The sequence below is a fragment of the Rhododendron vialii genome, chromosome 2a (genome assembly GCF_030253575.1).
Source record: "Rhododendron vialii isolate Sample 1 chromosome 2a, ASM3025357v1".
Taxonomy (NCBI): domain Eukaryota; kingdom Viridiplantae; phylum Streptophyta; class Magnoliopsida; order Ericales; family Ericaceae; genus Rhododendron; species Rhododendron vialii.
In genome coordinates, this window is record NC_080558.1 from 1,114,365 (window position 1) to 1,141,040 (window position 26,676).

A 26,676-nucleotide genomic window follows, 5' to 3' on the forward strand; every position below is an offset into this window, starting at 1 on the left:
TCAATCCGGATCCTCTATGAGGATGGTGTGAGGGTTTGCATCTGGACCGTCCATCTCAACAATCAATGGTCCGAATTGAAAACAAAACTTTTCCTGGAAGAGTCAGGAAAGAGTCAACTCTTCTCCGAAAAAGTTTGTTTTGAATCCGGACCATTGATTAGTGAGATGGACGGTCCGATTCCATGAAAATCCTCACATCATAGAGGATCCAGATCCAATATATAGTTGTATAAGGATTCAAGACATTTGCATAAAATTCATAATATTAAGATAAAAACTGATAGAGAAATACTTATTTACAGAGGTGAGCACCAACCAATCACAGCTGTCCAAAAGTGTTTTGGACGGTCCGGATTTTAATGAAACTTTAATTTCCAGGAAAAAGTTTAACTCTTCCCCAGAAAAAGTTTCATTAACATCTCGACCGTCCAAAACACTTTTGGACGGTCACGATTGAGTGCCGTAAACAAGGACCTCCGGAAATAAGATTTTCTCAAAACTGATAGCAAACAAATATTTAGAATTCAAAGTTCATGTTATCAATTTATGTCCAAATATAATTATGAACTGTTATGGAAAAGTTATGAACCCAAAACTGATTTTGCATATGTACGTCTTTGCAAAATTTTATGAATTCAAGGTGGTAATTCAATCAAAGATGCATACGTATAATAGCATTTTCTTTAAAAAAAAACAAATATGTCCCTCTATATATATATATATATATATAATTCATATATATTTATTTAATACAATTCGAATTGAAGGTTTTCTTCTTTGGAAAGTTCACGTTCTAATTGAGTTCAATGATTATGTTATTATTTAATTAAATTTGCTAAAATGGACAAACGCATTAGAACGGATGGAGAATTAAATCGTCCTACATGAAATCTGAACTATGATTCTTACATCTACAAAATCATTTAATTACTTTATTACCTATCTGGGGAGGTGGAGGTGAAGTTTTAATCTTAATTGTCCTTGATTTTTTGAGGAAAATGTTGAAGATCTAGTTTGAGTTTATTTTTAACCCCTTTTTCCTAAAGATCGAAATTTAAGTTTAATTAATAGAGGATATATATGATGATGGATATACTGAAAGCTAGGGATGACGTGCCACGGATGAAGAAAAAATCTCATCAATTTATCAGAAAACTAATTCACCTTTTTGGGCTTGTCGTCACCCCCTCGAATCTTTCAAAGTAGGCAAAAGTATACTAGTAGTGATCCATATCGTCATCATCATAATTCTTCAAAATGTATTGCGCTCTTCTCAATATATCTTTTGTCCAGTTTTTAATAAATTTTTGTTGCTGCCTAGCAAAAAAAAAAAACAAAAAAAAACCTTCAAAATGTATTGCGCTCTCGTTATCAATATTCACACTGCACCTGCTCTCAGACTTTACTAGAAAGTAATTGTGATTCAAAGACGATTTGACGCTTACGGTTACGCTCGCGCTCCCGCCTTGTTCCTGCTCAGCGCTCACACACCCATGCGTGAGTTATGTGACTTAGACCCGTATAGTATGTGTATGTATCTATAGGTGTATGTATTTTCTTGTGATATGGATTAGGATTTTGATTTTCGCGCTCCTTTTTTTATTGATGGTGTTCCACTTTGTTTATGAAATTACTAGTGATTTCACGTTAAAAGTGAAACGCCATTAGTAAAAAAATGAGTGCGCAACCTCTGCCATTAACCAGTTTGCTTCGCCTGTATCGACACATCTTAACAACATGCTGTCAGAATCAGTTTCCTATGGATTATCATACATAGTCGTAGAACTCCAAAAAAAAGCTAGTGCCATATACCACCCGTAATTGGCTCACAGGGAACCCATAGGCCAAGTTTAAGCTATGCAGGCTAGGGCTGACTAGTAAACCAGTAAACCTTCTTAACATGGTTTTACATCTGGGGAGAGACTTATTCACGGCTCTGCCGTGAACAAGTTCTTACAGCATCAACTAATATCGACCGTCCAAAAGTGTTCTGGATGATTCAGATTTTAATGAAATTTTTTCGAAGAAAACTTTAACCCTTTCCCGTTAAAAAGATTTTATCTTGCTATCTGTTTTCTTCTTTCTTTCTTTCATTCTTTTTTTTTTTGTATAATTGGGTGTTCGGGTTGGTGCACATGCACCTCGATTAATTCTAAGATGTTGATCAATCAACTGTTCGTACATGTATACGTTTGCGCATCGAAATAATCTCACCATTCATGCTCATAGCTTTTATGCATGCATGAAAAATGGGCATGGATAAGGGGAGAGAGAGAGAGAGAGAGAGAGAGAGAGAGAGAGAGGATAAGATCCCCAATAGGAAGACAATGGCACCACCACATGGAAAAAGAAAGAATGTTTACTTTACGCAAATATATACTAAGATAAAGAGGAATGCGAGGGCGGTTCGTGGCATCACACATATATATTTGTGAGAGGTACTGAAAGAGAATACTTGCACCACTTGTTTATCTTTTGTGTTGGGTAAGTAATTACTCCCTCAGTCACAAATTGGATGACAAATTTTTATATTTGTGCCAATTTCAATTCCTTATATCTTTCGATATGAACCTCAAAAAATATGCAATATGAATCTTATTTGATAGTTCTTGATTAATTATATTATACAAAATTTTTAAACTAATAAAAAATATTATAGATTGAAAGATATAAGTAATAAAAAATTATACAAATTTTGAAAATTGTCATCTTTTTTAGGACGGATGGAGTATAATACTTTTACAAAAAGTTATGCATTCAAAACTAATACTCCGTAACATATTCCCTTCTCTAAAACAAGAAAGAGAAATGTGCCCAATGTTCGATTCCTTTGGTCAAGTCGCAAGAAAATAATTGCTTGTGAATTCCCTTAGTCCCAATATGAATGGTATATTTTTTATCAAAGCAAAACAAAATTAATCGAAATGCTCATACGTAAGCTGACCTGGACACCCTGATTATCAATCAAACGAACAAAAAGAAAAGAAGCTAATGATCAAGGAACAACACTCGTAACTATCTCCATCCATAAACCCAAAAGAAGATGGTAACAAAAATTCTCCCGAATTTGCTTGTCTTCTACGATCATACATAACCATTTCATATGCTTATGCGGGGATAAGGTGGCCGCAAGAGTTGCTAGTAAGAATATTGAACTTGAGAATTTAAGAGAGAGCAAACCCCAAACTCCTAAGACAAGGCCACTTGGATTACCCCTTGGGGTTTATTCTACACATATTATCAAAGACTTTCATAAATTAATCCCCAAGGGGTTGGCGTAGTAGTCAAGACCTAAGACTTAAGGATTTGCTTCCTTCTAAGGTTTCAAGTTCGAAACTTCTCAGGTGCTATCAACCCTTTTGAGTCAGTCCATAAACTCCATACAGAGCAAATTAATTGGGACTCCCATAAATGGGTGGCGGAATTGGCCCCCAAAGATTATTCAATGTGCCCGTAAGCTGTCCTCTACACCCGAGTTATAAAAACAAAAACACACACACTTTCACAAATTCGGATTATAATCTACAACTCTTCAATTTGCGATCCAGAATCTTAAATGAAATTTTCTTGATGAGTTTATGAACAATAGGATATCACAATGGGCTAACAATGGGCCATGGGACTCAAACCAGAAGAAATTTTACAGGGCCTGTAGAAAAAAAGTACCTATAGTAAGCATTGGGCCTGACGTTTTGTATTTTCTGGGGCCTTCATGAGTAGGCTTGTGTGAAAGCCCATCTCAAGTGGGACCCATCGTCCGGCAGCAATGTCAATTCTTTCCAAACTACTGTTGTGTAATGTATAGCAGAGGTCCAAGTTTCACCTAACATTTTACTGATTTTTTGGTGCCCTATTTTTAGTTGTTTTGTCTTAATCGATTGGTAAAAAAAAATTACTACAGACGTTCGTCTCGATGAGAAAAATAAAAAATAAAAAGTGTAAAAATATGGACGAAAGTTAAAATTCATATAAAACGACAAAAAAAAAACAAACAAACAAACAAATCAATTATTTTTCATCTATATTGACTCTTTGTATCATGTTCCTCCTTTATAATCACCTTAGCTCTTCACCACCCCAAGGACATCACATACATTAATATCATCAGCAGCACCACCTGATCTCTCCACAGTCCACCGTGATCATCACCGTCATCATCCTTCCACCACCATATCTACTCCAAGCACCACCTGCCACCACGATCACCATCACCCCTCGATCTCTCCCCACCACACCACCACATGGAATCACCACATCTCTGCCATCACTTCTCCTCAACTCTTAATATTTTTGTCAAATAGTTTTTCAATTTAAAATGTTCAATATTCAATTTTCTACACTTTACTACTTCTAAATTTTTAATTATATCAAAACGATACCTAAATCGACATCTTTCAGTCTATGATTGTAATAAAAATAAATGTCATTGTAATATTTCGTTCATATGCATTCCTGGTTCAATCTGTGCTATTAAATATAAAGATCAAATCACAGTAGAATAAAACATATACACATCAATTACACACACAAAAATCCGTTAAATGTTGTTTAAGATACTGGCAAGATATTACTTAAATTTAGGTATAGCTTCGATGCGAAAAAAAATCAAATTAGGAGTTAAAAGGGGCAAAAAAATTATACCCAAAATCATCAAAAAGAATCTCAATATGACACAAGGAACTTAATAGAGTTGACCTCAGGTAAAAATTTACTCTTGGAAGAAGAAGAAAAAGAAGCAAAATAGCAATGGTGCAACTCATCAAACAAATTATACCGGCAACTTATTTTGTGTGCTTCAGGAGCAATGTTCTCCCCTCTCGCACTAGTATGTGGATCAACATACTTTTGCTTCCTCTCGCATTAATGTGTGGACTCACATACTTTTGCGAGAGGGAGGATTGTTGCTTAAGCAGCATAAATAATCTCTCCAAATTAGCATGGTTTTTTTTTCTTTTGAATTGAATTAGCATGGCACATGAAGGGGCCAAGGGGGGGAAACTATAAACTGTTACACTTAACGGCAAGAAAACACGCACCTAATCAGCCGCGTAACCTGTCTGTTACCGACAAGTTCGACCTATTCACTTTAACCCCCCTATATTTCTGTATATTTCCACACACGAAATTACACTTGGAATTTAGAAATGTGTTAGATGTTGGAATATTTTATGCGAAAACCTGTTTTTTCCTCCTTTCTTTACCTTCTCTTCAACCATCAGTTTCTTCGATTTGGTGATCTGCTTCCCCAGAAAAAAGGGGTTGGTTATTTTTGCACTCGAGCTAATTGGGTCACTCATAAGTGTGACTCATGGCTCATCCTTTTCCTATAAGAATTCAATAGAAAGAAAGGAGTGATCGATTGGATTTTTTTTCAAGATGGGGTTTTTTCTTGGGGTTGAGCATATATTTGGATAGGTGTATGGTTTTGGGGTGCTGGGTGATTTCTTGATTTTTGTAGGGATTTGATTATGGGTGGCTGTTTTCCATGTTTTGGATCATCAAACAAGGGCAGTGATGATGTGAAAGAAGTGGCAAAGAAGGGTTCTTTAAAGGAAGCTTCAGCTGCTCAGTCCCACCATTTGCGCAGAGTCAGCTCAGGTGACTTCTTTTTTCTGTTTTTAGGTTTGGGATGATGATCAACTTGAAGTTTTTGCCAATGGGTATTTCTGGGTTTTGTGTTTTTCATTGGTTGGACAAGTGGGTATGCTCTAGGTTTGTTGCAATTGGTGTTTTTTTTGTAATTTGTTGAGCTGTATGGACGGTGGGTGGTGGTTAGAATTTTCTGCTAATTTGATCTGATGCATCCATGGCCATACATAGTCTTGAGTGAGTGCTGAATGGGGGTTTCGAGGTTTTTCTGGTCACAGTTAGATGATTGGCTTGTAAATCCATTAGTTTGTCTTTGAACCATGTAATTCGGTGTTGCACTAGTATATGGTTTGGGGGAAAAGTGTTTTGGAGATTGCTCCTTAAAATGGAATTTGGAATTCCATACATTTTGCTTATAGATGGAAAATTGTTCTTTTGCTTACTAATTTCTAGGACACACCAAAAGGAGGCTTATAAGTGACTTCCAAACAGTAAAATTTGTATCTTTTCGGTTTTTCATAAAGTAAATCATCTGGAATTGGAAGATGGCATATAGTTGGTGGTCAATGTGATTTGACAATGGCCAACTCCGCAAAGAAGAATCAAGTAACCTTCTTGTAAAAGCCATGTGGAAAATCGAAATAAGCAGGAGTATACATCTGTGAGTTTGATTGTCTGCCTTCTGCAATATTGAGCTATAGCTAAAATCTACATATTTTATTTGGTGTTGAATAGATAGCTACATCTTTATTCCTTGTTTGCCCTTTACACTATATCTGATAGTCTTATTTTTTTAGTCAAGTCAAAGAGTGGTTTCGACCCCAAGAAGGATCCTAAAAAACAAACAGCCAGTCCAAAAGATGGAACAACAGCACATATAACTGCAAAAACGTTTGCGTTTCGTGAACTTGCTCTTGCCACAAAGAACTTCAGGCCAGAGTGTCTTTTGGGTGAAGGTGGATTTGGACGTGTTTATAAGGGGCAGTTAGAGTGCACAGGACAGGTCAGTTTAGGATCTTTTGATTGCTTATACATGGATGTCATGACTGCTAGAAGAAATTGTAGTCAGTTGTTTTTAGGATTTATATTGAAGGATTCAAAAGACTAACACTTGTTCTGTTGCATTGAACCTTCTATGTGAAATATATGCCCGATGTTAGATTTGTCTGATCTTCACTTACATGACTTTTTTTTGGGTTGAGAAATTTGTATTTGCAGGTAGTAGCCGTGAAACAGCTTGATCGCAATGGCCTTCAAGGAAACAGGGAGTTTTTGGTGGAGGTTCTCATGCTTAGCCTCTTGCACCATCCGAACCTCGTCAATTTGATAGGTTATTGTGCTGATGGGGACCAGCGGCTCCTTGTGTACGAGTTTATGCCATTGGGATCTTTAGAGGATCATTTACATGGTTGGACAGCATGCCTTCGCTTTGCATTTTCTAGCATAAGATACTCATTTATCTTTGTTCCTGTACTTTAGCTATTGTTTCAGTATACGGAGACCCCCTTAGAGATATAATTTCTATAGTTTCATATGTCTACCTAATTTCTATACGGATATCATGTTTTCTGTTATCGAGTTTGCTTTAAGCAAACCTACCTCATTACTTCATTTTATACTTGTTTTCAGATCCTTCACCTGACAAAGAGCCTCTTGATTGGAACACGAGGATGAAGATTGCTGCGGGTGCAGCAAAGGGACTGGAGTATTTACATGACCAGGCAAACCCTCCTGTCATATACAGAGACTTAAAGTCTTCAAACATCCTTCTAGATGAGGCCTATCACCCCAAGTTATCGGATTTTGGGCTTGCAAAATTGGGTCCTGTTGGTGACAAGACTCATGTCTCCACCAGGGTTATGGGTACATATGGTTACTGTGCTCCTGAATATGCTATGACTGGACAACTCACACTCAAGTCGGATGTCTACAGTTTCGGAGTTGTGTTTCTTGAGATTATTACCGGACGTAAGGCTATTGACAACAACCGGGCTCCTGGAGATCACAATCTCGTTGCATGGGTAATTCATTTTCTCTTCTATTTCTGTGGTACTAATTCTATCTATTGTTTCACAAACTCCACTGGTATACGCTGACACTGTTGTGGGTATTTTGGTGTTTCTGAATTTACGTATAACTTGTGTTATTAAACGGACTCAGATATAAACTTGATGTGGGCATGTGTCTAAGCATTGGAAGTCCTTGTAACCTTAATTGGGATATGGGACATGTATCCAAAAGTTGGATATGGGCACATGAATACATCCTGAACACGTGGATACATCCTAAAAACATACTGATAGCAATCGGTTTCATATATTGAAGTGAGTTATTGTAACTAGGTCAACCTCTTCTGGAAGTCAAATTGGATTTAGGTGAAAAAGGGGTTTAGATGTCTCATCCATGTGAGAGAGACGATACAATTACCTCAGTAGTTTCAGATGAGAGTTTTTCTTCTTGAAACTTTGTTTAAACTTGGAGCATATAAGTGTCTATGTTGGATACGAGGTCACGCAAATTCATGGACACTGGGATGTTGGGGGAATGGCAGAATTCATGTAACTTGGCATAGTATTTTACATATTTTCCCGAACTTTGCTTTTCATTGTTCATAGTTATGGGATTTGTAGGCAAAACCACTTTTCAAGGATCGGAGGAAGTTCCCCAAAATGGCTGATCCACTATTACAAGGGCGTTACCCGATCCGAGGGCTCTACCAAGCACTTGCTGTCGCTGCCATGTGTTTGCAAGAACAAGCTTCTACAAGGCCTCTAATAGGGGATGTTGTGACTGCTCTGACATATTTAGCCTCCCAAACTTATGATCCGAGCGCACCCCCTCGTAGGAGCATTGACGAGAGGAGGAACGTTGCAGAGGGGCAAAAGAATCCAGATAAGAATTGTATGGTAACTAATGGGCCGGAGCTGGGGAGGTGTGAAACTGGTGGTGGGTCCGGAAGGAAATGGGGTGTCAATGAAGCGGAATGCCCGGAATCTCACAGAGACAGCCCTGTTAGTGCAGGAAGAGGGAGACAGACTCCAAGGAATTGTCGTAGTCTAGAGAGAGAACGCGCAGTTGCGGAGGCAAAAGTGTGGGGGGAGAATTGGAGAGAAAAAAGACCGGCAAATGCAATGGGTAGCTTTGATGGCACAAATGAGTAGTTCCATCAAACGCCTAGGCGTGCTACTTCAGTCTTCGAAGGAACTTGGTTGTGTAGATTCCAAGGGTTGTGATACAGAAAGAGAAAATACACGGTACTGTCATCCTCTGCTGCCTTCTTGTCCTTTTTTAGCCCCCCGGAGCGATGGTTAGATCATAAAGGGGCCGCGGTTACAAGAGGAACCAGAAGGAGTTGGGGTTCTAATTTTGGGTTTTACAGGTAGCCACGCTGCAGAATGGTGTATGCAGCATATTGAAGTTATATATGTAGGGTTTTTTTTTTTTTTTTTTTTTAAAAACTTCGGAACACGTTGATACGGAAGATAAGGTCGGAATATGTTTCATTTTCCCTCATTGTTGTATACATTATTGTATGGGGAAATTTAGTGGATTTTGGTCTCATGGTTTCCCATTGTTTGCATCTTCATGCTCTGTACTGTACTCATTGTCTTCATATGTAATATGTATAGATTCCTGATGTTCTTCACGCTTTATGGTACGAAGATGATACAAATAGGGTTGATCACATGCATCTCTCTCTCTCTCTCTCTCTCTCTCTCTCTCTCTCTGTGTGTTATGTATACACATATACATATTCTGCGTGTGCGTTTTTGTGCGCAAGCATCTTTGTGACGGACTGCTTCAATGCCAAACACAGATGCCGAAATAACGTGGGATATAACTATGGATGTGTTTCATGCAGAGTACTCTAAGGATCCAAAACATCAAATCCAAAAACATTCACAAAGTTGTTTTCTATTTGAGAGATCAATCAAAGATAGCCGTGCTGATTTTTTAAGGCAGTGTTTGGAATCTTTGGAGATTAACCCAAAGGATAATCAATATTTTCCCTCCCTCTGATATACTCTAGGATATACTGCCCCAAGTGGAGTAAAGATAACAGATCAAACAAGCATTTCGGATTGCTTGTGTCTCGCTTAGGTTTGTGGTTTTGCGCATTTCGGATTTCATTCGCTGCAGTTTTCTATTTCCTTCGTGATTTACTTGTGGAAAATTCCGCATATTTTTTCACAACACATCCAAACATGAACTCTACTAGGACCACACGACGAAGAATACCTTGTCTCATCCAATTTCACTAGTTTCAACAAGATTGCGATATGGACAGATTAAGTTGCATTATAAGTGGGCGAATATGGACGGATTCATGGGTCCGATTGCAAATTGCCACCTCTATCCATTTGTATAGAACCCAGAGAGCAAAACATCCTCTGCAACGCACCCACGTGTTTAAGACTACCCCGGCAATGATAACATCCATTCTTAGTGGTCTCTGTTACACGTGGCATGAAAGCAAGCAGTATACGTCTTCTTCCGACTAAAGGTTCCTTCTATGTGTCCATGATCTGCAGGAGGTTTGCCATCAACCTAATTTCGGCAACCGGTCTGGTGTCTGGAAGGAGACGTTTCGGATTAAAGTTTAAGCGGTGGTATCAATCGCCAGCCACAAAGAGACGGAGAAACGAATGCCGGTGGACACAAGGAAAATGAGACTAACGTACCCTGGCCTGTCTGGAACCACACCGTGAAGTACGCCGTGGGCGAGAGGGCAGTTCAACAACCGGGGGTCATGCTTGGGATCGGACTCTACCGTCGCCGAACCTTCCTAGAGGACAAATACATCGGTGAGGTATGTTGTTAGAAAAAAGTAAAAAAATCTTCCTTTTATAATTTTGAAAGTAAATCATTTAAGCGTCAACAAGAGAAGAAAAGGTTAAAAAAGAAAAAAAAATTCAAAATTAACGATACGCATGCAGTTCATATACTTGAATAGGCTTTGACAAATTTCTACACCTTTTTCATACTCGGGTTTTTACGTCCCTCGGACCCGCCCCATTCTCCCAAACTCATTCCTCCTCGGTCCTGGTTCTGAAACATCATATAATACTCTGACGGCTGTTTAATTACCCATACAATTAAATGAAAATTCATGAGTTTCAAACGTCTAAAAGAGGGGGGAAAATGCAGTTGTTTAACAATCCGTACAAAACTCGGATGAGATAATAACAATGAAAATTTAGCAAAATTTCAATTTCTAATACTTTACACAAAATATTGGAATTAATCCTATGTCTCGAAGTGGTTTTGTTTTTCTTTTGTGAACTAGTGATGATGTTTTTCTTGTCTGGACACGTAGACTCTTTTTGTTTCAACGTGAAATATTTTCCTGTAAAATATTTTATCTATTTTCCGGTGTTTGGTTATACAAATTATAATTAAAACATTTTCCTGATAAAATATTTTCCTTCAATCGGAAGAAAATGACTTACCCCGGAAATTTCCGTAAATCATTTTCCAGGACTCTGTCCCGACTACCCATTCCACAAATCAGCCCTATATCACCGAAAGCCCCCATTAGATTACCGCCTGAATGGAGTATCTACTTTTCAAATCCCCCAATTAGATTTTCTCTCTCTCTCTCTACATACATACAGTTTACGTGGAGGCAGTGGATTCTTCTCGGTAATTGGGTTAGGACTTAGGAACATGTGGGTTAATGTGGTTGCGAGAGAGAGAGAGAGAGAGAGGGCAGAGAGTCCTATATCTCCAAAAACCATATTTTTTATTCTTTTATTATTTGTCTCCACTGCCGCCCAAATTCCAACCCAATGTTTAGACTAGAAGTTGGAAAAAGTTTTAGAAATTAGACAGAAAAAGATTCTGAAAAAATATTCAAGCATCCTAGTGTGAACCATTGGTTTGAGAAGCAGTGGCAGAGTCAGGATTTGAATACGGTACGTGGTGGCACCAATTGAATTCAGGGAAAGCTTTCTTGATCTCTCGACATACACCACAAATTCAAATCTCTAAGAGAGAGAGCCGCTGCATCCCGCTTTCTCCTGTAACAGGTAACATAAATTCAAAATCTCTAAGAGGAGGAGCCACCGCATTCCACTTACTCCTTTGGCGAGAAGTATCGTACAGAATATAGCTACTAGCAATTCTAAATGAAAAATAAAAGAATCTACAAAAAGCAAACCCGATTCTTTTAGAGTTCCCGCACCATTACTCTTGCATCTCCACACCACACATTCACGTGAGAAACAATAATTTTATGGTGGAGAAATGACTAAGATCAAAATTCTACGACCATTGAATAATTTTTCAGGTGTTTACGGTTAAATACTAAAACTAATGTTTGTTTGTTTTTTTTATCCGCACTAAAACTTATGTTTCCTCTCCTCAATTATGACACTTTTACCCAAGTATTTTAAGAAATAATCACTTTTTAGCGCAAAAATGACATATTTTTCTAACAAGTTTTAAAAATATGTTCGAGCTTGATTTGTTTGTTAGACGAACCGATCTCAAACCCATGTCAAGCAACTTGAATATGTTAAACACCATAAGTCGAACGAGCCGAATAGGAATTTGTTTGAGCTTGGTTCGAAAGCTTAACGCGCTTTAACCGAATTGATCACAAACCGATGCTGAGTAACTTGATTTTTGTAAATATCATAAGTCAAACGAGCCAATCAAGTAGCAACAGTTTAGTTCGAAAGCTTAACGAGCTTTGAAAAGATGTTCAACCTTGTTTTGTTTATGTAACAAATCTCTCGAATGAGTTTTTAGCCAGCTAATACTAGCTCAAACTCGAGCAATTTAGTTCGTTTATCTGCACTAATTACAGTACATCAAATACATATTAATCTGAAAGAGTTTTGCATTTTCAGAAGACATGAAAATTGAAAGGAACACATACAACAATACCAGAAGGGGCAAGCATCTTTGTGAAGGACTGCTTCAATGACAAACACAGCCTTATTGCCGAAGGAAACAACCTAGGATATAACTATACAAGTGCTCCATGCAGAGTAAAGGATCCAAAACATTCACGAAGCTGTTTCTATTTGAGATATCAATCATAGATAGTCGTGCTTATTTTTAAGGCAGTGTTTGGAATCTATGGAGATTAACCCAAAGGATATCAAAATTTTCCTTCCCTCTGATATCCTAATACATCCCCAAGTGGACTAAAAGATAACAGATCAAACAAGCAGCCACATCCAAACATGAACTCCACTACAACAAAGAATACCTCGTCTCAGCCAATTTCACTAGTTTCAACAAGATTGCGATACGCCAAATTCCACACCCGACAAGAAATCTTACTAAAAGGATTGTTCATTTGTTCGAGCACTCTCCCAACCACATTGGTGTGAGGCCCACCACAAAGCACGACTAACAATTTTTTCAAAAGTGAGGAAGAACAATACCAAGAAGTCAGGCAAATTGCACTAGGAACAACTAGAAAGCAGCTACTGATACTCCTGGAAATTTCACTTGAGATGCATAACAAGATGAAAGCATGATCTGAACAATAAAAGAGATACAACACGGTAGACCACGGATCACAGTGTTTCATATGGTCCAAATACCGATATCCATTCTCATGAATGAAGTAAAGTGGTTTCAATCCAGTACTCAGTTACATAACTTGTAAGCCTACGCTATGATCTAAATATATAACTCCCTAGCCACGTCAGTGGCTTCCGCCAAGCCAGGGTTAAGATCCAAAAATATAGTCCTGCCACCGAATCTAGATGCAATAATACTAGATGCTTCGAGCAAAATACTAGAGGCTTCCGCAACAAATGATGATAGCTTTGTACTTCCACCTCATTTCCTCTTCTTCCCCTGCACAAAGGACCATATTCAGCTTTTTACCTTGTAAAACATACCAAAGAACAGAGCGAAGAGAAGAAATGATAAACACAGCCTGTAGTTTCTCATAGGGGAAAACTGTCTACCGAGTTCACATAGTCATCCATCAACAATTGCTTCCGCTTCTTTATAGTTGGAGGGCTCTCTGTTGCCTGCCTTGCTAGTGCCCGCTTTGATGGCGTCGTGTTCTGGGAAAAAAAACAAAGGAGCACACATGGTAAGAGCCAAGCTTGGGAAAGTTATTTGCCTGAATAGTAGTATTTAATAACAAAACACCAAACAAGAATTCATGTATATAACCCTATTGAATGAGACAAAAGGCTAATAATTTGTTTCATTAATAACCAGTCTACATAGAATACTTACTACAATAACAGAAGTTTTGTTCAGCAGTAACTTCATACTATACTTGCCAAAAAGAAAATAGTTTTATTGTATTTACGCCAAGTAGATTAGAAATCAACATGAAGAGAGAACAAAACAAAGTTCCTAAACATTAACGACAAAAACAAGTATATACTACTGTCAAGTATGAAGAGATTAAGAGAAGAATTAGTTAAACCTTTGCAAGCTTCTTCTCTTTACGGGCTTGTCTCTCTCTTTCATCAAATTCTTGGTTTTCCCGCTCTACCAACCGAATAAGCGTATCACATCTCCTTGCAAGCTCTTGAGTTGTTCGAGACTTAACAAACCAGTCAAAACGGAATAAAGGCGATGTGCGAAATGCAGCCTTTAGCTCATCCCAGTTTCCGTAGCCAAGCTTGTTAACCATGCAAATCTGTATGGAGTGTAAGAAGCAACTAATCTTACCAAAGTTGGAACAAATACTTGCCAAAGTTGGGGCAAATATTATAAAAAGTATCATAAGTTGTATGAAAAATCTAACCATGAAACGATCACACTCTTCATTGTACAGCTTTCCTTTGTTCTGACCATACTGAATTTTCAATTCAAGCCATGGATTCTTGTATCTATCCAACTTCTTCCCAATTGCTTTCATGATCTCATCCCTGCGAGAGATTCTAGCCTCCCCTCTTTCAATGTTCTTAATGATCCTATCATAATCTGGATAAAACAAGTTTGCACTAGTAAACATCAGAATCCAACATTCGGAATTTACAACAGGATGAAATTTTTACAACTGCCTAAACAAGTTCATAATGAAAAACTTTGAGATAGTATTACATTGAAAATTAGTTACAAGAAAGGTTCAATGCAGTAAGACATTAAAGTCAACCTTTATCAGATAAACAAACCACCTATGAGATGGGAGAAAATGACCTTTTTCAGTTTGAAAAGTTAGACTATTACAGCAGAAACGGAACCAAAAACAGCAAAAACTGTGGAAGGAAACTTCATCTAGACTCTCGAGCATCACTGCTGTTGACTGAAGAATATTTCTACTTTTTTTTGAATGGAAGAATATTTCTACTTACATCAGAATGAAATCAAGATAAAAGTTGTGATCTCATTGGATTAGTTCACTCACCATTCAACTCTTTGTATCTTTCTTTAAAAACTTTTGCATATCTTTCAACTTCCTCGTCTGTCTTCCCTTCAATTTCATAGGCTATACTTTTTACATCATTCCGACCATACTTCTCACAAGCTCTAATGAAAGTATTAAAATCTCTTCTACTCCATGTAGAAAATCCCTACAATCCAAAAGACAAGGGACATTAGACAAGGTGAAAGACGACAGAAAGCCCATTCATAAGATTATTCTTGCACCTCTTCCAATAGCCGCTCCTTTTCTTCCTGCTCTTCCGCAGTCAAGGGGTCTCCCAACTCTAGATGACCAATACTCGAATGATCAGGTCCAATGGAAAAAACATATTGGTGTAAAAGGCATCATCAATAAGAGATACAAACTTACCTTCTGGCTCATCCATGTCTATGGTGGTGTCTTTTAACTGATTCTTTTGATTTGTTTGCTGAAATGGTCAAAATTAAATTAGCAAAAGCGTATAAAATGTAGACGTCAAGATTTAGTACCTATAAGGACAAGTAACCATCTAAGAAGAAACAGAATAACTGAGAATATCATCAACATTACCCACCATGAGATAGCGAACTTCTTTTTCATACAACTCGCTTAACCTTTGCGTGTTAAAAAACTGAAAATCGTGCCTGAAATGAAAGACAGAATAACAAAGTTTAAGGACCGGAACTCCTGTCTGAGAAACCAGTTTTAAGAAGTACTTACAACTGGGGCATGCGAGGAATTCGAGGCTCTCTTGGTCTAGCTGGACCACTTTGGCGCATTGTTTGCTTGAAGTATTCGGATTCGGAGTAACTAAAACAGACCAGAAATAATTAATCAACAGACCATGACAATTGTAAAAGACAATATAAAAGGGAAACAAGGAATCACTATTACTTGCGCTTCCTCTCCCTTTTTGATGGTTCGACCCAGTTGTCAGTGACAATTTTCTTGAAGTCCAACTTGTTGTCATCCTTCATCAAAATCAAAGCAAAGGATGAGAAAGCCAACAAAGCCGTTCAGACCTCAAAAGCAAAAGATAATTATACAGTCCAGACAAATTGGGAACACAAGGATGGTTCGTACTTTTTCATCCCCAAAGTCATATAGATCAGCAGCTGCACAAATTCAGATAATTGGAAGTTTGCTTTAGTTGCAAAAATCAGAGAGGAAAAACAAAAAATGGCAAAAAAGAACTCCTTATAGCAAGCATGCATACAGTCATCCATTTTGAATTTGATCGCGTCTTCAGTAAATTTCTTCATCTTAGCATCAAGCTCAGCTGTAGCCTCTTCTCCTTTAGCAATGATTCGCTCTATATCCTCATCAGTGATTGTACTGTCCTTTGAACTGAAAACCATTTCAGCACCAAACCTCACCATTTGGAGCAGCTCATCTTTGTTAACAGCTGCAAAAAGAAAGGCGCACATTATAAAATGTCTTAGTCACAGTACTTCATTATAGTATCATAAGATTTAGCTATGTAGAAACCACTCACTCTTCTGCTCTGCCAATCTCCCTTGTTGGATCACCAAAGCATCTAAAGCAAGCTTTTTATAAGCCCTCTCAATCACTTTTTCCTCAATTGTATACTACTCAAAGTGATTTGAAAAAAGAGAGAGAAAAAAAAACCAGAATTATTAATAAACACACATTCCAAATAACTTATAATATACTAGAATACATTACAAAAAAAAATATTTTAAATACCTCGGTACAAAAACGGAACACTTGAACTTCTTTTGTTTGCCCAATCCTGTGAGCACGATCCTGAGCCTGCAAGTCGACTTGTGGGTTCCTAAATGTAACAAAGAAGCCATCCATGAGATGAAGGGATGATGTTGCAATCCCTAGACCAATCATAAACAAAGAAAATTCTCACCAGTCACTGTCATAAATAATCACTACATCTGCAGTTGCAAGATTAATGCCAAGGCCTCCAGCCCTGGTTGATAGTAAGAAGACAAATTTCTCACTTCCTGGCTTATTGAAGGCTTCAATTGAAGCATCGCGATCATCTCCACCAGTATTGCCATCAATCCGACAATACAGGTAACCACGAAATAATAAGTAGTCTTCCAGAATATCCAGAAGCCTTGTCATCTGGATTACAAAACAACATTCAGGTCCCTCTACATAAGATACTAAACAGAATTAACAACTCAGCCACCATACAGCATGTACTCCAGAATGTTTCTATGGGGAACAGCAAGCATATATAAGCCATTGAAATAATCCCAACCAATGATTACCAGTTTGATTTGCATTGATAAAGTGATAAAAATATAAAAGAGAGGGAAAAACGAACCTGTGAAAAAATAAGGACCCTTGAATCACGTTCTTTTAGTTTAGGAAGCAACTTATCCAAAAGAACCATTTTCCCTACAAATCAATCAGTTAAACCTGTAAGATATAATCATCAAGAAACACCGGCATAAGGAATCAGAAGCATCATATATGGAGAAGCTTACCAGCATTAGTAATAAGATGATCTCCTGTCGTATAAGGAGGGCCAGGTTCAGCACCTTGGAAAAGGTACGGGTGATTACAGCATTTACGCAGCTGCATTGCTATGTTCAGAAGACGCTTCCGCTCTCCACCGGCATTTACAACCTCAAGATCTTTCTGCAACAACGCCTTATAGTACTGCTTCTGCATTTGGGACATTCCAACTTTGAGTATCGTTTCCTTCTTGGGAGGCAAACCTTTTTCAACATCTGACTTCAACCGCCGAAGAAGGAACGGCCGGAGGACCTTCAATATGCATAAAGGAATGAAATTAAATCATCACCTAGAAAATAGCAAAATAGCATACAGGCACCCACAAATTGAGTTACTAACGACTTTACCTTATGAAGTTGTTGAACAACCTCCTGCTGGTCATTTTCACCAGATATTTGAAACCATTCATCAAAAGTTTCAGCTGAGCTAAATATCTCCGGCAAAAGAAAGTTCAGAAGAGACCACAACTCGTGAAGATTGTTCTGCATAGTGGAAGAGATACAAACATTAAATCTTATATAAGCATACACACACATATTGATATACATACAGTGCATTTCTTGACTCATGTAGAATACTAATAAAACAACCACAATAAATTTCTTCGGTAAAACAACTACGATAAATTTTACCCTTGGTTCATCCCCTCCAGCCCCTTGGGTCCACCCACGCCCCTCAGTCCAACAAGAAAAGCCGCTAACATGCAACAAACTATAAAAGATTGACAGTCTCTAGCAAGTTACCCTTATACCACTGCCAGAGAGTCAACAGGCTAGGTGCTACAAGAATGAAGAAATAGCATGTGAAGGTACCTGCAGCGGAGTACCCGTAATAAGGAGGCGGTAATTAGTCTTGAAAAGTCTCATTGTCTTTGAAAGAAGTGAATTCTCATTCTTGATTCTATGAGCCTCGTCAATGATTATATATCGCCAACTAAATTGGCGCAAGGCTGATTTCTCCTTAATGGCCATTTCAAAACTGGTAACACACACATCAAACTTCCCAGCAACAAGTAAATTTTCACGTACATGCTTCTGCAAAACATAACATTGACAGAATTATTCAACGTCCATAGTGCAGAAACTATGATTATGGAAGAAGTATATCGTTCAACAACTGAATAAGCAAAGCATGATGACTAACTCTTTCATCAGGATTTCCAAGAAACTTTATGGCTCGCAGAATTGGGCAGAAACGTTTGATTTCATTCATCCAGTTGCCCAGCGTAGACTTTGGAGCAACAACCATGTGAGGACCAGTTATTCCCCTGAATTCATTCAGATACCCCAACAAGGAGATTGTTTGCAATGTTTTGCCAAGACCCTACACAGCCAAAACATCCTTTGTTACTAATATAATTGATTACAATAAAGCAAGACATCACAAATTTTCCCTGAGCATGATTATAAACAACATTTGAGAAATAAGGATATTCAACAATTGGAAGGACAGAAAAATTTGGAGATTGGGAACACAAGGATGCAATTAGACGCCATTCCCCAGGAAACAAAAGAGACATACCATTTCATCTGCAAGGATCCCATTTATACCATTCTCATATAGGCGTATGAGCCAGTTTAATCCAGCAAGTTGGTAGTCCCTCATCTTTCCTTCAATACCTGGAGGAAACAAAATGGCAATTCAAGCTAAATATATTACATTGAAGTAAGCCCTATAAAGAACTGCAAAGCTTTTGCAATAGAAGCCTCAGCAAAAACCAAAAGCTTTTGAATGGCAAGCCAGACAGCATATTAATCAGTGAATCAAACTCTAATAATGGATGATAAGGAGTTAAAATTAAAAGCTTCATCTATTTTCAGCATTAAAACACCACAAAAGTAGAAGAACTCCGTAAAAATAAGCAGAAATTGAGTAGCCACAAGCAGGAAATGAAACATGAGAGAGAGAGAGAGATACAAGAGGGTTGAGCCACCAGCCGAGTATTTCCAGTCCCAGAGAGACCATCTTCTTCATCCTTGAGGTATTCTTCATCTTCTTCCTCCTCAGTAACCTTTGATGCATGACGACCCCTGAGTTAGTAAACCAGATATAAACTGTTAGTAGAGCCTTTTGACAAAGGCTTTAAAAGCAGAGTACCTGGAAATTATGAGTCGGATTTTCATTTAATATTCTGGGCAGACAACCTAAAAACGAGGAATGTACAATGAAGACAACCAAAAAGTTTGCAACTATACCTTCCCTTTGACTTCTTCTGAGAGGTAGATTGATCACCCTTGGCAAAATGAGCAAATATCTCTGTCTGCTGCAGGAGATACTTGAGCCGCCCCTTTCCCTTGTTGTTCTGCCATTACAATTATCGTATGAGATATCAAATTCTGGACATTACTTGAAATAATCTAGTCTACAGAAAGAGCAATCCTTCCAGCAAAATACCATATCTGCATCAATAGCAGCATTTTGTGCACTCAGAATTTCATGAATCTTCTGTTTCTTCAACTTCTGCATTTCTCTTAGCCTGGCCTTTTCCCGCTTTCCAATTTCACCACCCGCAGCCTTCTGATCATGAAAGCAAACAAATGTTCAAAAAAAAAATGGAAGAAGTCGGTAACCCAATAAGGTAAAAGAGACCCATAACATACTTGCAATGGTGGCTTGAAATTCTGACAAATTTGACTCAACCAGTTATAAAACTACTATGAACAATCACTCATTCTTTACACATGGTGGCAACTCTAGAGCTATGATACTAGAAAACGCTAATATCCCAGCAAATTACGTTTTGGAACAAGCATTCTGAAATGTGGTACAACTACGTTCCAATATGGTGAATTTAGCGATCTGAAGCTATCCCAAAATTTCACCTAAGCAGAGTAGAGATATTGGAGATTTAACAACACAAAATATAAGAAATTTTGGTCATAATGTTTCAAGAAATGTATTTTACATGAATAATTAGACAAACAATTCTCTATTTCATTGGACGTTTTTCCACTTGAAATAAGAACATTCTTGAATTGTAAGCTATAGAAGCCTATCCCTGTCGTTCCGGAATTTAGGGCATGTGGCTTACCACATTCCTGATCCTAGACCCATCTGCGTTCCAGGTAATGTAGCTCTGGAGAAACTCAGCTGTTTTTTTTTTATACACCAGGGGGCCATCATAGCCTAGGGAAGGGGATCTTGCCTACAGAAGGACTCGAAAACTATGTAAAAAGCCAAAATTTTTGTTTTAGGGCTGAATGTAGCTCTTTTCCTTCCAATATCATGACAATAATTAGAGTTCGATTGACATTGCTAGACACTAAACTCCATAACTCATAACCACGCACCGAAAAGAAAGAAATTCCCCCAAAAGTGGAAGCAATCTAAACTATGGAAGACTCAAAAACCACGTAAAAAGGTAGACATGTTGCCTTTTGAGCTGAAGTTAGCTCTTTTTCTTCCAACATCACAATAATACTTCGAGTTTGAGTGACATTGCAACACCCTGAACTCCGTAATTCATAACAACACACCGACATGATGGAAATCCCTCAAAAAGTGCAAATACTCTAAACCTAAGTCAATAATGCACGTGCACGCGCGTGAGCCAAAGCGCAGGCTTGAATCTAAAAATATCTCAAAGCACTATTGAAGGCGGGAGGATAGGGCATTACGCGACTAAGCTCTAAACTATCAAACCCTAACACAACAAATACGAAAGATAACGCACCCGAAAACGAACCAAACGACACAGATCTAACGCATGAAAAACAAAACCCCCACAACAAATCGAACGAGAAAAAGATCAACGACATTGGCGATAAGGTTAACTACCTCTTCGAATACTTCCTCCTCATCCTCGTCATCGCCGTTACCGTCGTCGTTATCTTCGTCGTCGTCCCCGGCCCTTGCGACGGCCTCGATCTCCTCCTCGTCTTCCTCCTCGTTGATCTGATCGTTGATTTGCTCTTCGGATGAGGAATTTGATCCGTTGGATGCGTCTTCTTCTTCCGATGATTTCGAGGGCCTCGCCATGGGTTTGGAAGGTCGCGAGGGTTTGGGCGAAGGGAGAGAGAGTTCAAAATGTTTGTGGAGAGAGGAGAGAGAGAAAGGAGGAGTTCGGAGGTATTTATATGACCTGATTTGTGGGAAAGTGTTGTACGGGTATTTTGGACATTTTCTTATGAGAGATGGAAACGAAATGAGAATTTCCCGCCAATGGGTGAATGTCCCGCCAAGGAACGGCGGGTGACTGGTGACAGGAGAGGCGGAGCCGCCGCTGTGTTTGGACTTTGGACCTTCTATTGGAAATAGTGCCACTCCATAATCAAGAATAATTCAGGGAATTGTTATTTATATTCCCTTTTTTGTTATCAGCACTTTTTTTTTTGTTTTTTTAGCAAAAATAATATATACACTTTCAATATTTATAAAAGCAAAAAAGGGAGTGTCGATAACCAAAAAAAAAAAGTATTATCAATTCCCATAATTAAATGCAAACTAATGCAATTTCTTTACTCCTTCAATGATATCTGAATATTTTCATTTAGATTCTTTTCTTATTAAAAAATGCATAGCTTTTCATCACAATTGACTTGAGTTTGAGCATCTTCAGCCCCTTACCCGAATTAGGCTCCGTTCCAGAACACCTTCTTAAAAAATAAGTATTTATTTCACATTTTCAAACTTAAAAATAATGTAAATGAAAAATAATTTTTTAATTTTTTGTGCACCGTATTAAAGATCTCAATGAGATCTATCAAACAAGATCCATATTGATAGAAAAATAATTTGCGTAAGCACATGATTTTTGAGCTTGAAATTGCCTTCTTAAAAAATAAGTACTTATTTTCCTTTCCGGAACGGAGCCTTATTACTCAATTTGAGTAAATTTTGGGTAAAAGCTTGATTTGGTATCAAGCCCTCTAGTCATAAATCCATCTTTTAACCACCGTCGCCTACCACCAAAATATAGCCGTTGAAATTTGGTGAAGAATTTGATTCTCAACTAATTTAATGAAATTCTTCGTTTCAGAATACATTCTTAAAAAATAAGTACTTATTTTATATTTTTAAACTCAAAAATAATGTAAATAAAAAATAATTTTTTGATTTTTTTTGCACAGTATAAAAGATCTCGATTAAATTTTTCAAACAAGATCCGTATCGCATTTTTTTAGATTTCAGTAAGCCCATTATTTTTTAGCTTGAAATTCCCTTCTTTAAAAATAAGGACTTATTTTCCGTTCTGGAACAGGTCAATTATTTTGTAATGAATTTACGTAAGGAGCTCAAAATTGGGTAAGGAGTGGAGCTTGAATTTGGGTGTTGTTGACTCATATTTTAATCTGAGTTTGATTATGAGTAAATAGTGGAAATGGTCTAACTAGTAAGTGCTCCTTCAGCACTATAACTATAACGTAGTCAATGTTCTAAAAGTCGCTATGCGCTAGTGGGATGATCGACCACTTTCGAATGATTAATCGGCTTAATCGGTCCATATTAGTTAGTTATCAGCGATTAATTGTTAGTTGGACCTAATCGGTAGACCCCGCCAATGGTTTTCTGATTAATTTCTTATTTTAAAACACTTAACGCATGTAGTATTTTAGTTCTTTTTTCTCTTTAAATTAGTGTGAATTACAACACATAGTGGTCGACTCCTACTAGAATGTACAGCGGAGAAAAAGGCTTTCAAACATTATAAAAGTGGGTGAATCATAAGTGGTTAATTTGCAGTGCTACAGTCCGGACCGGGAGATCCCGACCGAATTCCCGATGCCTCGCCGGGCTCACTCCGCCCACTGGACGGCTGATCGGAGCCGACCGTGTACACACAAAAATGGAGTGTTTGGATCGGCCACCTACACACATCGGATGCTGTTGATTCTCGCGTAGACTCATTCGGTTTTTTTTTTTAGAATTTTTGGTTGGCTCCGATCAGCCGTCCGGTGGCCAAAGTGGGCCCAGCGAGGCGTCGGGAATTCGGTCGTCGGGATCCTTAGACTTTCTGGTTTTGTATTGTCATCTATTCTCTCATTGTCTGTTCCTAAATGCCACAATCCGTTTAGGCTTCAAATTCCTTAACTGATCTCCTACATTGATTTGTAATTCCATCTCGTATTTACGTGTCGTTAACGATACCCAGAACTATAGTAGTAGTAGTCAAAATTGCAACCTCACAACTAGGCTCGTAATGGCTCAAGATTCTCATACAACGGTAACACTACAATGGTAGAGATTGAAATGGATGCTTCAAATGTCATCCATTCTATCAACAATGCTGCGAGCGCCCATCATATATACGATTTTATTGTTGACTACAAGTTCCTTTTGTACCAGCTGGGTGACCCACCATTGAGGCATGTCACGAGGGAAGGAAACAAGTGTGCGAACCTCCTAGCGCAAGATCACATCTTTTTCCTTATTTATCGTACCTTTCAATTCCGTTTTGTATTAAATCCCAATTTGTGAGGACATGAGGGGTGTTATTTATCCCTAGACCTTGTATTCGCTTTTGTAGTTTAATCTATTTCCATTTTATCCAAAAAAAATAAAAAAATTTAAATTGAGTTAAAGAGATGATTATTAAGCTTTCTTGTTATTTTTTGGCTAGACTAAAGCTCAAGCTCAGTACATGGAAGAAAGAACGAGAAAGGAAGAAACTTTCAAACATAAACCAACAAAAAGCTACGACCAAAACTAGCCATGGTCCACAAGGTTATTTCCCCAGGCCACAAGACATGTGTGATGTGTAGTGGAGCTGCCAATTGCTCAACTTCCACCGTCAAACCATCCTCAAAAAACCCAAAATGTCGCGCGGTCCCTTTAGCCATCGTATTCGCTTGTCTATAGGGCTGCAAACGAACCAAGTAGCTCGTGATTTGAATTGGCTCAGCTCGTTTAATAATGGAGCCGAGCTTGTGTTTTAGACTTGTTTAGTAAGCAAGCTGAGCTCAACACTCAAGAGATTGGCTCGACTCGCAAAAGCTCAACTCATTTGCGTAGACTCATCTTGTTTAAAGAGACTCGTTAAGTAAATTAATCGGGCTCGATTCATTTATAAAGCTCAACTTGTTTGCACCTCTACTTGTCGGGGCATGTAAGTTGTACTGCACGCATCCTACATTGTGGTTAAGAACTTGGACGGAAGAGGCAACGGACCAGCGTGGGGTTCGACCATCTGGTTAAAACTCTTGACTAACACTTGTGCAATTGTGCACCACCTTAAAATAAGCGAATTGATTTTGGTATTAGATAAATTTACTGAAACACCCTTGCACTTTATTTGGAAAGTGAGAGAAAGCTGGCATCATAAAAGTGCAAGGGTATTTTAGTAAATTCATCTAATAAAAACAAAAAGGCGAGTAACGTTAACAAATAAGGGAGTGACAAAATTAGTTGCCTAAAATAAACAAACTGTATATCGCGGCGAACGCAAAAAATTCACAAAGAGGTGGCCAAAATGTAAAAGTGTTTCGAGTTTAAAGGGGTTGTGATAAAAAAATAGTTTGATTCTCAAGGAATTAAAAGTAAAATCATTGAGATTTTGAAAGGACTGGAATCTTAGTCACATAATGAGCATGAGCTAGGGAACGTAAAAATCATTTTTCAAGAACATTTCAAGCAGTGGCGGACTTATGTTGAAGCACATGGAGGCATGTGTCCTCACTCCAAAAAATAAAAATTCCACTAGTGCCTTAATATTTATCCTAATTGGTAGCATCCCCATGAGCTAAATTGAAATTTCTTTGTCCTATAATTTAAATGTGAAAATTAAAATTTTCTCACCATCAATATCGTATATATTGATTCAAGTCAAGAGGTCTTTTGGTCCAACGGCATCAGGGGATGCACTTGCTAAGAATAAAGAGGTCTGGAGTTCAACTCCTCGTCCAAAGTGCTAATCTAACATTTCTAACTTCCGATAACAAACAAGCCATCGTCGTATCAAAATTGATTCCCCCTTGAGATGTAAGAGCAGACGTGTTGCACATTCTACAATTTGCAAAAGGAGGGAACTCTTTCTTCAAATGAGTTCAAAGATCAACAAACAAAGTAGCTCACGAAGTAGCCGCTCTAGCTTCAAGAAGGACTCTTCCGTGTAATTGGATTGTTTTAATCCACCTTTATCTCTTGTTTCCATTTTGAGTAAGGAAATATCTATGTAAGCCTTTAAAAGTGTTTTTGCGGATAAAAAAGTAAGAGCAAAAGAATGTGACCTATATAGAAGGGGGAGAGTTCTAGTTCATTTAGTTCGGACTAGTTTGGTCCATTTGTTTGCATCCAAGCCGTCCAAAAGTGTTTTGGACGGCTTAGATTTGTTCGAATTTATTTTTATTATAAAATACCCAAAATACTCAGAACAAAAATGAGAATGCGAACAAATGAACCAAATTGGTTCGAACTAACTGGATCCGATCCCGTATAGAAGTCAAAATTTTCAGTAATTACAAAAAGATCAGGAATAAAAATTGGGACCCATGGTTGTTTGGACATCAATAATCGATTAATCGTCTTCTTTCGAAAGTGTTTTTTTTATACATAAAAAAAATAACGGTCTTGCTATTGTCAGCCCACTGGGCTGACGATATACACATTAAAAAACAAGAAAAACACGTATTTCTGTGTACTTTTTATACTTTTTAATATATATTCACACACTCACTATCAAATGGGCTGATTTTAGAATTTTTCAAAAAATTATATACATCTTGGAGAATTAGTAGGTTAACAATTAACAAGAATTTGACGTCTCTCTAGATTCGAACTCAGATCTCTCTCTTGGAAGCCAATCCAGACCTCTTTCTTGAAAGCCAATCTCGAACGAGCGTTAACAGCCAAAGACAAATCAAACTCAGATAATTCACTTCGCTAAACGAAAAAAAACTTCGTTCCTTTTTCGAACGAAGTTTCCTTTTGTTTTTTTCCTCGAAAAAGGAACAAGCCAAACGGCCCCTAGGTCCCGCGTTCACCAACCACCAGCGTCAGCAGCAACCAGAATACGGTTCGCCTTCAACGGCAATTATCGGGGATAAATTACACAATCGGTCTCCACATTTTTGCAATACTTCACTTTAGTCATCGCATTTAACTTTGTATATGATTTTATCACATTACTTGAACGTATGGTTTGGTATAACCGCGAGTCTTTCAACTCTGTACGGTCTTCCGGTCGTCGTCCCCATCACACTGCCAACAATCTCACCGAAGTTACCATAACACCCCTGAACAGAATAACTGAAACCGTATCAAGATCGAAGAAACCACGCGTAAATATGAACCACCCACAAGGGTAGATCTTGAAAAATCAG

The 26,676-nt window shown here is 38.0% G+C and overlaps 2 protein-coding genes across 7 annotated transcripts; one reads left to right on the forward strand and one right to left on the reverse strand.

Annotated features, from left to right (window-relative positions):
• Nucleotides 1–5,073: 5,073 nt before the first annotated feature.
• On the forward strand, nucleotides 5,074–9,235 carry LOC131317697 (serine/threonine-protein kinase PBL27-like). 3 transcript variants are annotated; one of them, XM_058347262.1, is made up of 5 exons: nucleotides 5,074–5,598; nucleotides 6,387–6,592; nucleotides 6,808–6,997; nucleotides 7,219–7,610; nucleotides 8,220–9,235. In XM_058347262.1, exons 1-5 carry the CDS (start codon nucleotides 5,469–5,471, stop codon nucleotides 8,748–8,750), a joined length of 1,449 nt encoding a protein of 482 aa, XP_058203245.1. In that variant the 5' UTR covers nucleotides 5,074–5,468; the 3' UTR covers nucleotides 8,751–9,235. The 3 variants fall into 3 exon arrangements, with proteins under 3 accessions (XP_058203245.1, XP_058203247.1, XP_058203246.1); XM_058347264.1 differs by having other exon boundaries at nucleotides 5,457–5,598; nucleotides 6,392–6,592; nucleotides 6,792–6,997; XM_058347263.1 differs by having other exon boundaries at nucleotides 5,457–5,598; nucleotides 6,392–6,592.
• A 3,780-nt stretch (nucleotides 9,236–13,015) lies between these two features.
• Nucleotides 13,016–21,659, reverse strand: LOC131317696 (ISWI chromatin-remodeling complex ATPase CHR11). Of its 4 annotated transcripts, none has more exons than XM_058347259.1 (25): nucleotides 21,197–21,659; nucleotides 19,814–19,936; nucleotides 19,615–19,721; nucleotides 19,337–19,449; nucleotides 18,941–19,038; nucleotides 18,563–18,742; nucleotides 18,232–18,453; nucleotides 17,767–17,901; nucleotides 17,389–17,671; nucleotides 17,226–17,299; nucleotides 16,800–17,020; nucleotides 16,628–16,715; nucleotides 16,416–16,509; nucleotides 16,137–16,325; nucleotides 16,004–16,035; nucleotides 15,815–15,891; nucleotides 15,641–15,730; nucleotides 15,495–15,564; nucleotides 15,311–15,368; nucleotides 15,166–15,224; nucleotides 14,924–15,089; nucleotides 14,321–14,499; nucleotides 13,997–14,212; nucleotides 13,521–13,622; nucleotides 13,016–13,407 (listed from the first exon to the last, which is right to left on the reverse strand). In XM_058347259.1, the coding sequence occupies exons 1-25, from the start codon at nucleotides 21,395–21,397 to the stop codon at nucleotides 13,390–13,392; spliced, it is 3,195 nt and encodes a 1,064-aa protein (XP_058203242.1). In that variant the 5' UTR covers nucleotides 21,398–21,659; the 3' UTR covers nucleotides 13,016–13,389. The 4 variants fall into 4 exon arrangements, with proteins under 4 accessions (XP_058203242.1, XP_058203244.1, XP_058203240.1 ...); XM_058347261.1 differs by having other exon boundaries at nucleotides 19,814–19,933; nucleotides 21,197–21,512; XM_058347257.1 differs by having other exon boundaries at nucleotides 13,016–13,622.
• Nucleotides 21,660–26,676: the final 5,017 nt, after the last annotated feature.